We start from the raw sequence: 14836 nt of genomic DNA on the forward strand, positions 1-14836 counted from the left end.
AGTCCAGAAGTTTACATTTTCTTGAAAAGATTCACCTTTTTCTTTGATTGCAACAGAGTCCCATTCACTAGACGCGTGAATCACTACTGTGGCATTTGGCGTTTGAGTCAGCAGGTGGGGGATCTGAGTACTTGATTGCAAATGACCATATATAGGAAATTGTGGTCTGGGAAGTCTGGGTCGCCGGAGGCCCCTCTCTGGCTGCTGATAAAATGTTACACCGGAGCTAAATTCTTTCCAAGGATCTGTGATCTATACCGACAGCAAAACTCAACCCTCAGGGAGAGCACATTTGCAACTTTTTTTAAATCGACATCATAAAAAAATGTAACTCACTAAAACATTCTGCAAAGATGTCGCCATTGGCTTTCGTGAAGGAAGAAAACTTCAAACTGACTGAAAAGGGAATTTAAAGATGTAAAGAAAACCAGAACCGTATTCCCAGAGTTCTGTGGGTGTGTAGAGAAATCTGTTTAGAAATAGGAATGGAGGAGGAAGTAAAGGAAATGATGTAGCCGCTCTAATTCCTTTCAGAAAAGGATGTTTAAAGTTCTAGTGTTAAGGTCATTTGGCCTCCACCATGAAGTAGTTCTGAGGCCATGAAGTAATTCTTTACGCCTTAAAACTTAAATCAGTAATAATTGTTAATAATTTGCAAATTATACTGGATCAACACATATTGAGTATCAGCTTTAACCATGTTTGAACCAGGTAATGGCACCTAGCTCCCTAGTTTATTGTGAGGCATATGTTAAATCATTCATTCATTCAATGAGTTGGGTTTTTTTTTTTATTAGTATCTTGTATGCTCTAGTGAACAAACATGACAAAACGGTTTAGCTTTGCGAAATTGACCTTTTAGTGCTTTTTGTATTACGTGGCACGTAGTAAGAACTCAAAACTCTAGCTGATGTGATGCCACTTATCACTTTTGTATTCCAGCAACAGCCTTCCTGTCTCCTTTTTTACAAATGAGAAAACTGAGGCTAAAAGAAATTGTGTCTAGCTTTAACAGGCAAAAACGGAACTAGTGATACCTTGTAATCACTGTGGAGACAGAGGGAAGTAGTATTAGACCCTGTAACTAGAGAGCCGACAGCACTAGGCACAGAGAGCTTGAGAAAACTGGAACTACTGGTATAATTTCCTATTGAACTTTGTTCTGAGGCTGTCATTGAATTTTTAAAATATTTTGTTTCCAGGATGGGTGGGAGCAACTTCCATTTCTAAATCAACCCTGGAGATATGCCAGCATGTTTTAATATGTCTACTTATGGAAAGTATGCCTGAATTCCCGATCTGGGCTCCATCAAAGAACTGTTCTTTTCACCTCTGCCCCCTACCAAGGAATGGTCTGCCCTAAAGAGCAGGTGTATCTGTTTATAACAGGCTGTGTACAGGCTTGGAGCCTTGTAAAATGTAGATAGAGATTTCACATTCAAATACAAGGAATCAAATTGAAGCCAGCTAAAATTTGTGTTGCGGGCGGGGGGACAATTTTCTGGTTTCTGTTGTTATTCCCTATGATAGTAGTCTGTCCTGGTTAAAAGAAGTCAGCCATCAGCAGAGTTCTACTAGATTTAAATGAGTCAAAAATTGGCTTTCCAGGAAACATATTTGTAAACCCTTTAAGTCAGAGATATTTTTATCTTTTTTTTTTTTTGAGCCCTTTACAGGTCTAGCACCATCCCTTGTATATAGTAGGTGCTCAGTAAATGTTTGTTTAGCAAATGGACTAATTGATGTTAAAGACACATCCTCTTCTTGATGTTAAAGACACATTCTCTTCTAGAGGCTGTTTCTCTTTGAATGTAGGGTTCTGTTTCTGGATTAAAGATTAAGGGTTGGTGGATTATTATGTTCAGAATCTTCAATTTATACAGTTTAGTAATTTTTTTTCTTTTAATAGGTTAGTGTGACCTGAACTTAAGGCAAAGGTGGTATATCATGGCATCTCTCTGGGTAAGTAAAAATCAAGCCTTCCTAACACGGTCACTTAACTGAGTCCAATCAAAATTAAAAAAAAAAAATTTTTTTTTGAAAGTTCATAAAAAGTTCACCTGAGAAAATTAACCAAAAAAAAAAAAAAAACTAGAGAACTAGAGGATGTCTAAAAGGAATAAAATATAAAAATGTGTTGTAAAGATATGTAGTTAAAATATAACTATGACACCAAAGCAGAAAGGTCAATAACAGAATAAATTTAGTATTTAATTTGGGAATTTATTATATGATAAAGATGACATTTCATAGCAGAGAGAAAAAATGGCTTGTTCAGTAAATAATGTTAGGAAAGCTTCTAGCCATTTGGGAAAAAGTCAATCATATTCCTTCTCTCTTCTTACATTAAAATAAATTTCAGATGGATAAAATACTGAAATGAAAGTGATGAAAAATGGATGAATTTTGAAAATAATCTTGGAGTAAGGAAGACACAACCGTAAACAAACCAAAAGCCTAAAAGATAAATATTGATCTACTTAACTATGTATAAATTTATAATTTATGATGGCAAACAGTACTATTAGTAGAGTCATAAGACAACACACCAGGGGAAAATATTTGCAGCACACCAGACAAAACACTTATTTCCTTAACATACAAATAAGTTGAATACATCAATAAGAAAAATGAACTTGATGGGAAAAGTTGCAAGGGATGTGAATAAGACATGAAAAGAATTATAAATGTTCAGTAAACACATGAAAAGATGATACACCTCACTGAAAATTAAAGAAATGTAAATAACGCAATGAGAAAACATTTTCTTCCTAAGAAATTAGTAAAGGTAAAAAATATGTAGTAAGACTAATGTTGCAGAGGTATCTGTGGGCAAGACAGGTACTCTGTTCATGAGAGAATAAACTTGACACACTTTCGGATTGTATTTTGGCAATATCTATCACTATTTAAATGTACACACCCTTTAAACCAGTAATTCCACTTCTGGGTATTTATCATTTAGATATACTGGTATAAGGTTGAAAAAATATGAACCTGAGGACATTCATTTATGTTAATGACAATATGCAGACAGCATGAATGGCCAACCATGGGGTATGAAATTAGTAAATTACTCCTTTGTTACTTATAGCCATTTTTATGTGATCATTAAAAAGAACGGAGGAACAAGTCAGCTTTATATATCCTGACATAAGACAATGATAAATTAATCAATGAAAAAAATCAAGTTATAGAATAGCATATATAGAGTGATTTTGTTTAAAAAGAAAATATAGATAGATAGATAGATAGATAGATAGATAGATGATAGATAGATAGATAGATACACAAATACACTGTTACATGACAACTTTCTGGAAAGGTGGAACTATGAACAAGGGTACTTTTATTTTTTAAGGCATCACCTTCTGGCTTTGATTTTTTTTTTTTTAACGATGAACATACATTATATTTTATAAGTAAGAGGCTTATAAGAGGATGCTTGTATGGAGATGTGACCGGCCCTCAGCAAAAGCAGTGCCTAAGGAAGGTGTGCGGTGGCAAGGCTTTGCTTGGTCCCAAATTATTCCCTATCACTGGCCAGGAGGCTTATCTCTCCTCTTTCCAGGTCTGAAATTCTTTTTGCTATTACAGATATATAGCAGAGTCAAATGCAAAAAATCTCTCTCTCCAGAATGCTGGTGTTAAAAAAAAAAAAACTGCCTCTAGCCCTTGTCCATTAGTAAATAGGTGTGGGATTAGTTGGTCAGGCTCTCCAGCTGACACCTTCAAAGTCATGACACATTTCTGAAGGGCTAGGAGAGACCCAGGTGAGTGCGACAGAGGTTTATTAGTTTCTTGTTGCCATTATGACCAGTTATCATAAATGTAGCAGCTTAAACAGTGCCCATTTGTTATCTCACAATTTTATATGTTAGAAACCCAAAATGGGTCTGTGGCACTAAAATGAAGCTGTTGGCAGGGCTGCATTCTTTTCCGGAGACCGGGAAGAATGCACCTCTGAGCTCATTTAGGTTGTTGGCGAAATTTAGTTCCTTACAGTTTTAAGACAGGTACCTGTTTTTTTTATAGGCTGTCATCAGGGGCTAACCTATCCCCTAGAGCAGCAGTCCCCAACCTTTTGGGTCCAGGGACCTGTGCTTCTATGAGAATCTAATGCCTGATGATCTGAGGTGGAGCTGAAGCGGTGATGCTAGTGCTGGGGAGTGGCTGCAAATACAGATGAAGCTTCCACTTGATCTCTGCCGCTCACCTGCTCCGTGGTCCAGTTCCTAAAAGGCCACAGACTAGTATAGGTCCATAGCCCAGGGGTTGAGGACCTACTCCATAAAGTCTTCTGCCAATCCTGGTATGTGGCCCCCTACATCTCAGAACAGTAAGGGTACATAGAGTCCTTCTCATGACTGCAATCTCTCTGGCTTTTCCTTTGGGGCATCTCTCTTCTGCCTTCCTTTTCTTGCTCTAGCTGGAGACAGTTCTCTGCGTCTAAATGCTCACATGATTAGATTGGGCCCACCAGATAATCCAGGCTAATTTCCAGATTTTAAGATCTGGAACCTTAATTATATCTGCAAAGTCCCTTTTTTCATATACCATAACACATTCACATTTGAGAAGGAAGCTGTTGTTCTGCCTACCATAAGGGGCTGGGAATGTGGCAATGTCAGGGGATTGGTAGCATTTGTCATTGGGCAACAGGAAGTAAAGTGGGGAGTAGACTAGAAAGAGGAAGCTGTGCTTAAGGGGAGAGGAGGCCCTGGCTCCAGCTGCCTTTTCTTTTGCCTATTTTCCCCTCTTCTCAAATTAAAAAAACTAATATTTATGAGTGAGATCTCTGAGAACAAATATTAAAAACAACCGTGGAAAACGATATGGCGGTTTCTCAAAAAGAGTTAAAAGTAGAACTACCATATGATCCAGCAATCTCACTTCTGTATAAACATCCAAAAGAAGTGAAAACAGGGTCTTTAAGAGATATCTGTACTCCCATGTTCACGGCAGCATTATTCACAATAGACAAGAGGTGGAAACAACCCAAATGTCCATAGACAGATGAATGGATAAACAAAATGTGGTCTATATATACAGTGAAATATTATTTAGCTTTAAAAAGGAAGGAAATTGTGACACATGCTACAACATAGATAAAACTTGAGGACATTATGCTAAGTGAAATACGCCAGTAATAAAAGAACAAAATATTATATGATTTCATTTATATGAGGTATCTAAAGTAGTCAAATTCATAGAAATAGAAAGTAGAATTGTAGTTGCCAGGGGCTGGGGGAGGGGGCGTTGTTGCTTTGTGGGTAGAGTTTCTGTTCTGTACATGAAAAAAGTCCGGGGACCTGGTTCACAGCACTGCGAACAGTAATACAAGTACTGAGCTGTACACTCAAAAAGATTCATGTGGTAAATTTTATGTTATGCTTTTTACCACAATAAAAACAACACTCAGATTTGTGTAAATAGTCTTATCACTAAATTTTATCTATTCTCTTTTCCCCTCTTACACATAAAAGCACACATGTACACACACACACAAAGGAGCAATCAAGTCCATGTTTTTCTACAAACTGTAGATGGATTTGTGATACCTGGTATAAGGTGAGTTTACTGGAGTGATCCGATCAAACTGAGTTGCAGTTTCAGTCATTACCTTTGAAGATGAAAGAATGGCTGGTTTGCTAGGTCTGTGTGTTCTATCTGTGTGTTCTACCTAGGAGTATTGCAACCCTGTCATTGTTTCAGATGAGGAAACAATCTATGTTGCATTACTGTTTCCTTTGTTTGAAAATGTTGAATATCTCAATTCAGGCGTGTGTTCTACTACTTAACCCTTGATGAAAGGGCCTGATAGCTTAGCGGTTTGTACCCTGATCTAAGGTCTTCTGTCAGATGTTGCCTTTAGGTCCAAAACAAGCACTCAGGCAACCCACAAATTAGAATAGCTTAAAATATGACTCTTTATTAGGATACCATAGTAGTATTTTTTTCCATGTGTGCCTTCTACATGGCTTTCTCATGCAGATATTCTGAGCTCTTTCCTCCATGGCTAATTCAAAACTTTTACAGAATAATAATAAATGTAATTACTATTGTTTGAACTCTCACATTAATATTCTTATTACGCTACTAAAATTGTTCTAAATTAACTCATAATTGTTTTAATCATCACGAACTGTTATAACATCCTAACTTGTTATACCTTCTCCCTTCCCCACTCCAAACTCTAATTTGCAAAATGAGGAAGGGGAACATAGAGCCTCTCTGGACTCAAGGGGTAAAAGTTTTACAAAAATAATACTTATCATAAATATGACACCTACTAACTTGGTCTTAAAGGAGTTCACACAAAGGTGGTCAAACAACTAAAATAAGTACTTAGTGCAATGGGCTCCACCAGGCGCCGAGTGAAGATAGTCTAGCCACAACCCCAGTTCTCCTTTTCAAAAATTACTTAGTCTCTCACTATCTCAGTTTCCTCACCTGTAAAACAGGTATAATAATAGTACTTACATCATCTAATGTTTGTAAGCATCAAATCAGTTCATGTAAAAGCGTTACCAGTGCCTGGTGTGTGGTAAGTACTAGGTAAATGTTACCATCATTATCATTTCAATATACTGATTTTTTCTCTAATAACATATTTCTCGCTCATTAATATTTCTGCAACTTTTTTAGTAAAAATGTTTTCTGCCTGTTTCCTGGGCCTGAGTTTATCACAAATCAGCAGCACCCATAGGAATGATTTTCTCTGAGCCTCCTGAAACAGATGGAGGTTTCCCAAATAGAGTCTTTCTGACCACTCCTATTTCCAATGTTTTCTCATATTTTAAATATATATAAATATGTACTTAAGACTATTTTTAGAGCAGTTTCAGCAAAATCGAGAGGAAGGTACAGAGATTTCCCATAGACCGCTGACCTTTACATGCACAGACAGCCTACCCTTCTGTCGACACCCCCACCAGAGTGGTAAAAGTGATGAAGCTTCGTTGACACATCATTGTCCAGAGTCCATGGTTACATGACAGTTCACTCTTGGTGTTGTACATTCTATGGGTTTGGACATTTATATATTTTTAAAGACATATGAAGTTCCATACCAACTCCAAGTAAATATACCGCATTACAGTTCTGACAAGAACTACCAGGAGTTAGCGTGGGACTCCACAGGTTTAAGGGCTCAGCCCTCACTTCAGATGCCAGATGCAAGTCTTAGAGCCACCTACATTTCTGATCAATTAACTGTAAATTTGGGGATTTCCATGACCATCTCAGGTTCAGTAATTCTCTTGAACAACTCACAGAACTCACAGAAAGTGCTATACTTATAATTAGTTCTATTATAAAATCTATGCATAAAGTGAGGTCTGGAAGAGCCCTGGAGGCAAAGCTTCTGTGCCCTCTACCCAGGGAGTCAGGGTGCGACACCCTCGTTGCACAGCCGTCTGTTCACCAGCTGGGAGGCTCCAACAAGCCTCAGAGTCCAATGTTTACTAGAGTTTGACTACGTAGGTGAGATCGATTAAGTCACTGGTCGTGGGATTGAACTCTGTCCAGTCCACTTCTCTCAGACTGCCAACCCTCTAATCAAGTCTTGGCTGGTCTTCTTAGCTGCAGCCCTGATCCTAAAGCTATCTAGCGTTCCACTTTGAGCCACCTCATTAGCATAAAAAGACACTTTCGTCATTCAGGAATTTTTGGACCTCTGTGCCTGGAACCCGGGACAAAGACCAGATATATTCTTTATTATAGCACACATATATAATTCTCATTGAGGTCTACAGTTTCCAAAGCATCATACCTTTATTTTTTTTTTTCACTAGAATTATATCAGCATTGGCACTAGTTATCTTATGTTGATCAGAAACTATGTTTGGAAGTTATATCTTTAATGATAAGTAACAGGAGGACATGAGTTAATGTTTTGTAACAAATACAGATTGGCAGGCAGGATCACTCGAAACATGAGGTCCATGGAGAAGAAATAATAAAAGGGATTCCTGATGACAGAAAGGTTGGAGAAGGCTTATCTAAGGCAGAAAGTTGCTAATAGGAAAAGCTAATCCACGATAATGTGTTCATGGTGAGAATTAGAGAGCGCAGCTTCCCCTCCCCACCCGACCCTTTCTTTCTTGGGAACAAGATTGGTGCAGTTTGACACTTGAGGACACAATATTCCCATTTCTGCTCTGTAACCCAGAGGAATGACACCTGTGGTAGGGCTCCCAGGACAGGTGCAATATGCTAATGTGAGAGAGAATTTAGGAAAGGTAATGCCTTTCCAATTTTGTGGCACCATGGATGACACCAGCCCTGGGCATTTGGATGCTGTTGGTCCTGGGTACAGGGAGTCTGTGAGAACCCTGTCCAGTTTCATATTTCTTGCTTCGGTGGGGACACCCCATTACATCTTATCCTGGTGTGTTGTTCTTCCTGATCATGCAAATTTAATACATGTATGGGGAAAATACCTGTGTTACACACATGTGCATGTGCTGAATTTCTCTGGTCTTCTTCCACTCTACCGCACCTCAGGGCTGGCTTTGAAAATGGACTTGTCACATCCCAAGCAGAGCAGGCATCGTACTTGATTAGGTATTCTTCGGCGTGATTGTAACTTCCTGTCTGGTGTGTGTTTTAAACCATGTTCCCTGAAGCTTCTTTAGATAAATATTGGCCCTGAGACAGTTACAAAAATGGCTCACTGTAGGAAGTTAATGAAAAACAGGTTAGACCTGGATTTCAAATCAAAACATGAGAGCTTTATTTCAGGACAAAGCCTTGAAAGGAATTGTGTATAACCTGAGTGAGAAGAGAGAGGCTTCTTGGGAATGAATGGAATGAATTTTAAAGAGCTGTGCCTTGCCACTTCCTGACCCAAGCTTGACTACCATGGAGCGAGGGTCTCTCTTTCATATCTAATCATAATAAAAACTATAATTTGTCAACCTAATGAGTAGCCTTTGGAGAAGCCTGGCATATCAGAGGCAAAGAGGAAAAGAAAAAGTTTTAAATGGAGAGCAAGGAATATGAAGGGGAAATGATATGATTTGATTTTCTTGAAAGTCTATTTTCCGATGGATGCAAGGCAGTAGTGACAGGGAACCTTCCATCAGCAGCGATCACTGCCAGCCTGTGGGAGAAGATGAGGCCCCTGGTATTTGCCCTGCGTGACTCAGTGGTTACCAGTTTTTTCCTCTTGCATCTTACCAGCTATATTAGCTTCCTGGGATTCTATTGTCTTAAACCACCGAGTTTGTGGCGCTTTTGTTGTAACAAAGTGCCACAAACTCGGTGGTTTAAGACAATAGAATATTTTTGCCTCGCTGTTCTAAAAGCTGGAAGTCCAAAGTCATGGTGTTGGTAGGCCAGGCTCCCTTGGAAACCTATGAGGGAATCCTTCCTCTATGCTTCCTGGCTTCTGGTGGTTTAGTGGCGATCTTCGGTGTTCCTTGGTACAACTTCAATTTTTGACGTTATCTCTTCATCGCCACATCACAGTCTCTCTGTATGTCTCTGTCTTCACATGACTGTCTTCTGAGCACCCCAATTATATTGGATTAGGGGCCCGCCCTACACTGGTATAACCTCATCTTAACAAATTACATCAGCAATAACCTTATATCCAAATAGGTCACATTTTTGAAGTACTATGAATTAGGACTTAAACACATCTTTTTTGGGGAAACAGAATTCAATCCATGATACCTGCTTCATTTGACCATATTTCATTTCAGGGCCTTTTATAGTAAACTTTCTTTGGTTTTGGAAACCACCTTTTACTTGAAAAATTGAGTGAGACATCTTAAGTTTCCAAGTTTTGATTGCCTTTTTTTTAGTCTATTCCATTTTTTCTTTTATCACAAAACTTTATGACCCAAAGTGTTTTGACATTGAGCAGAGAGTCATCATTTCTCCCTGGCCCTTCTGCGTCTTGGAAATTTATACAAGGCTTTGACTTGAAAGCTTAACTTTTGGACATGGCCTTTACAGGGTTTTATGAAGTGAGGAGTGATTTGGCTTTGCCTCACCTTCAGAATCTACCTGCAGCAGCTGTTCTTCTTGCTCTGAATCATTTGGCTTTAAATATGTTTCTTGTCAGTTGGATGGGCACCTTCTATTTTTCACTTTTATTCATTATTCCAAACGTTAGTGTTTAACTTCTTGCAAACTCTTTGCATGAAGAAATAGGTACAGCTGGCTTTCATGAGTCAAGGACAGACTGGCCTTTCTCAGGGGTAGTAGCAGACACATCCCCAGGCCCATCGTGGCCACACCAGTGGTGTCAAGGCCTCATGTGCTATGACTGACCTCCAAAGGATAGTTTTAGAAGATCAGGGGAAATTATATTGGCATGAAGAAGATGGTTCAAATGAGATGCATCCTAGCCTAGTAATTAGGAGCAAAGACTGATGAGACTGACCACTTGCTGGCTGCGCGAGCTCAGGCAAGTTACTTCAGCATCAGTTTCATCATTATCTGTGAATGGAATTTATTATATCGGCCTTAATAAGTTTTTGTGAGGATGGAACGAGCTTATGCAGGACACATGCTTAGCACAGTGCTTGGCCCATAGTTGATAGTAGTTGTTACTAATGTAAAGAGCTTTCCCGTTCCTCCTTTATTTAGACATTTCTTGCTTTAATTTCTTTTCCAACTGGTTTCAGGGTTATTTTCCTTTTGGGGCATCGGAAGGTCAAGTTTGAGAAGAGGAAAGCAACTAAATGTGTTTAAGGGATGTGTATGGAATTCCGATTATATGTGGTTTAAAAAAAATAAATGAAAGATTCCCAAATATTTATGCCATGTCCCATACTAGCTAGCACTGACACTTTGTCAGGGTGGTAAAGTTAGTGGATAAACTAAGTCAGGTATTGATTAGTAATTTAAATGTCAAAGAGTTAAGCTTGCAATGAAGCAGGCCATGAAAATAGTTTTGTTAGGCTGCAAAAATGCCAACATTCCTGAAACAATGAGCTCATCATCAAATTCTTCTTCCACACCCATAAAATAATCTAGGACTTGTTCGTTCATTTTTGCTTTGGTTTTCTGGGCAGCTGAGAATAAATAGAGCAGTGTTTTTCAAACATTAGCAGGCATTAGAATCATCTCGAAAGGTTGTTTAAAAAAACAAAAATCCTGAGTCTTAGCCCCAGAGATATTGATTCATTAGGGTGGGCAAGGCCTGAGAATTTGCATTTCTAATAAGTTCCCAGATGCTGCTGATGCTGATGCTGCTGATCCAGGAAACACACTTTGAGAACCACTACGTGGAATCCTGTCAAGCATTGTCATGTGATATAGAGCACAGGGCATTTTAGACACAAGGAGGTAGTAGGCTCAAATTCTGGGGCGTAGTAGCAGAGTTATATTAAGCAAACACATTTTTTTTGAGATTGAGTTTCTTCCCTTTATAAATGGAAATGATAAAATCCACCCGTTCAGCCTATTGTAAGAGTTAAATAAGTTGTCTGTAAAGCACTTTGTTCACTCCCCGACATATATTTGTTTAAAAGACTCTTAATTACTTTTACTGTAAGATTTTTTTCATAAGTCATGTAAATATTTCTGAATGTTCTGGGTGACCAAGTGTATCAAATAAATAATATTGCTTATTTAAATAAATGAAGCAGTTTGAAATTACTAAGGTTTCACTTCAGAATTCCAGAGCCATTTTTCAAGCTAGGTGAGGGGCGGGGCAGTGTGTGTGTGTGTGTGTGTGTGTGTGTGTGTGTGTGTGGGTGTGTGGGTGTGCGCTCGCGCGTGTGTGTTCTATGTAGTTTTTTCCTTTAATTAAACAAGGAGTCCCTTCCCACTTAGTTCTTACTAGGTAGCAAATTGCATAACAGATTGAGAATTTCATCCTCTTAATTTTATATTTTGGAAGTGCAGCATATTTTGATGTGTAGGTAGTACGGGACAGTGAAAAGGTCATGGCTAGAATAGAAGCCCTGAGTTTTCATAGTTCATGAACAATTAGAATCTGACTGCAATTTTGTCTTTTGGTATTCAGAAGCAACCATATTTATCTGCATGGCACAGAATTACCCGGGGAGCTTCATAAATGTGTAATGTCTACCTAATTTTTACCTCATTTTTAAGAAATATAATTTAATATGTCTATGGCAGGGCCTAGTCACATGCATTTTAAAGAATCATCTCAGGTGATTCAGAGAGCACATTTCAAGAAAGACTAGGAATGGGTTGCAATGGTCAGGACTGCATTCAAATTGAGATTCTACCGTTTAATATGACAAGATAATGTGGCAAGGTATTTAGCCCTGTGGACTGGACTAATTCTCCGATCTTCTTAATTCTTGGTGTCTTGTATGTGAAATGTATCACTCTTACTCATTCACCAGGACTGTTATGCAGATTATAGTTAATGTATATAAAGTGCTTAGCACAGTGCTGGGCATGTAGCACTCAAATGCTGTAATATTGTGCTGCTTCTTCTAAAATACCACACGTTGAAGATGGACACATAAGATAAACACAAAAGTTCATACATGGATAGAATTGAAATGAAGCCCATTGGCTCTGTGAATCGCTAACATATATATGAAGCCTTGGAGAAAGAGACTTTTCCAAAGATTTTGGTGAAGTGACTGATTTCTTACAGGTGCCTTTAGATCGGGCATATTCACATCTACTTTCTGACTCATAATTACTTTTTTAGTATCAAAATCTTTATTTTGGAAACTGTAAGATTAAATGATGTTTGATTGTATTGAAGCAAACTGTTCAATCTAATCTATTAAATCAACAGACTATCATTTTTTACTGTGCCAGAACATTAATTTTCCATTCACTTTAATGTGACAAGATGTCTTTTCATGAAAATATCAAGTACTTCAGGAGAGCCTAAATGAAGCCGTAGTAACACAAGATAACAGAGCCAGTATTATTCAGTAATGGGATGGGAAAATCAGTTTAGAAAGAAAACATTACTGTAAAGATAGATTTTTATTCAAAGAATTAGAAAATGCCATATAAGTACATGCTCACTTGGATTTTTCTCAACATCTTTGTGGCTGTTCTATAGTCACACAAGCAGTTTTAAGATATTCTTTCTGTAGGATGGTCTTTCGTAACTTAGTGACATGTTTCTAATTTATGTTTTTAAAATTAGTATCGTGGCATTTGTCATTCCCATGCTATTCCTGAAGATCTATGTCAGTGGAGCTTTCAGAACAGGATTTATCAACCACAATTGCACATCTATTAAACAAAGCTTAACAGGCCGTCCTAATGGGGTTTTCATTTATGGATCCTTTAGTGTAGTGTTCCCTAAGAACAATGATCATATTAATTACACCCTCTTGAAGTCTGTAAACCACAATTACTTCCGTGTAAGTTGCAGTGAAGAGCTTTGAATTATCACTTGAAAACAAAGAGAATGTAGGAAATTCAAACTTTCTCCTTGCTTTGATACAGATGCTAATTTAAAGCAAGTATTCTTCAGTCACCAGAATTAACACAATTCATTGCCCTAGAATGAATGTTTTATATTTCTCATTTATTACAGAAGAAGAAAAAAAGAGAGGCCTCATTACACATGTGGTAGATGTCATATTACCGGCATTTCTAGGGAAAGGAGACTCTTTCTTGAACCACTCTTGAAGGGATAAGAAGGTGTGCAAATTGTGGATTTGTTACATGTTTGCAATATGCATATGGGAATATGTGTTTAAACAAAGATATCATTTTGAACCAGCGGGATTCTCAAATATTTCCTTCTAGGTTGGACACCGAGGGACAGTGCGAGATTATCCAGGCTTTAGCCCATCAGTGGATGCTGAAGCGATTCGTAAGGCAATCAGAGGAATTGGTGAGTAATACTTTACAATTCCTTTCTTAATATTGAAGCAAATCTAAAAAGTCACCATCTAATAGTGCAATAGTTCATTTTGCCCAAGTTGGCTTACTCAATTAGAAAAATTATAAGGTACTTTTTAAAATTGTGAAATAATGAGGAAAAGTATAAGGAACCCAGTTTTATTAAATCTTAAAATTTGCCATATTTACTTAATATTAAATACTACCATTGCAATTACTGCTACCAACAACAGTAATTATCATAATCATCATAAATCATTACAGATATTGTGCTTGCCAGTTCTTTCTGGAGCTAATTCCCATGAAAGTTGTAATTCCATAAATACGTATGTGTGCACATAGTGCTTTGCATGGTCTCAAACAGTATAAATCGAAATCATACTGCATACATTCTTCTGCAACTTGTTTTTATCCCTTAACATTATGCTTTTGAGATTTATCCATGTTGATATGTTTAGCTCTAGTTCATTAATTTTAACTGCATAGTAGTCTATTGAATTACTGTATCATAAGATGGGAATATTGATGGAACTTTTAAATTACCTACAATTCTTTTCTATTACGATATAAAAATACTGCATTGAATATTCCTGCTATGTCTCATGTGCACATTTGCTAGCATTTCTCTAGAGTATAACAATAAGAATTTCTAGGTTGAAGAAGATGTTCATCTTCAAATTAGAAATTTTGCCAAACTGCTCTCTGAAATGAATATACAAATTAGCATTCCTAGCAGCAATACATGAGACATTTTCTCTCTATATTCTCACCAATACTTGCTAAGGTCATGCATGTATCTCACTCTGCATATGTATTTATTTATTTCCCTTCTCTTCCACATCCCCATCACTGATATGGTTAAGCATCATTTATTTCCTTCCTCTTCCCTTAATGACTTCTTCATATCTTTTATCCATTTTTTGGTTGGATTGTCTTCTTCACAATTGGCAAGATTTTTTAAAAATAAAATCTGTATACCAAACTTGAAAAAACATAATTTAAAACATTTTTTTCAATTATAGTT

At 37.5% G+C, this 14836-nt stretch overlaps 1 protein-coding gene across 1 annotated transcript in view; it reads left to right on the plus strand.

Moving 5' to 3' along the window:
- The window catches only part of ANXA3 (annexin A3), a 50633-nt gene that overhangs the window by 1666 nt on the left and 34131 nt on the right, over nt 1–14836 (plus strand). Inside the window, exons 2-3 of the mRNA XM_023530855.1 lie at nt 1910–1962; nt 13717–13804. Coding sequence (XP_023386623.1) covers nt 1948–1962; nt 13717–13804 — 103 coding nt within the window. The 5' untranslated portion in view covers nt 1910–1947. The remainder of the gene's footprint in view (nt 1–1909; nt 1963–13716; nt 13805–14836) is intronic.

This window comes from Pteropus vampyrus, unplaced genomic scaffold (genome assembly GCF_000151845.1).
Source record: "Pteropus vampyrus isolate Shadow unplaced genomic scaffold, Pvam_2.0 Scaffold56, whole genome shotgun sequence".
Lineage (NCBI taxonomy): Eukaryota > Metazoa > Chordata > Mammalia > Chiroptera > Pteropodidae > Pteropus > Pteropus vampyrus.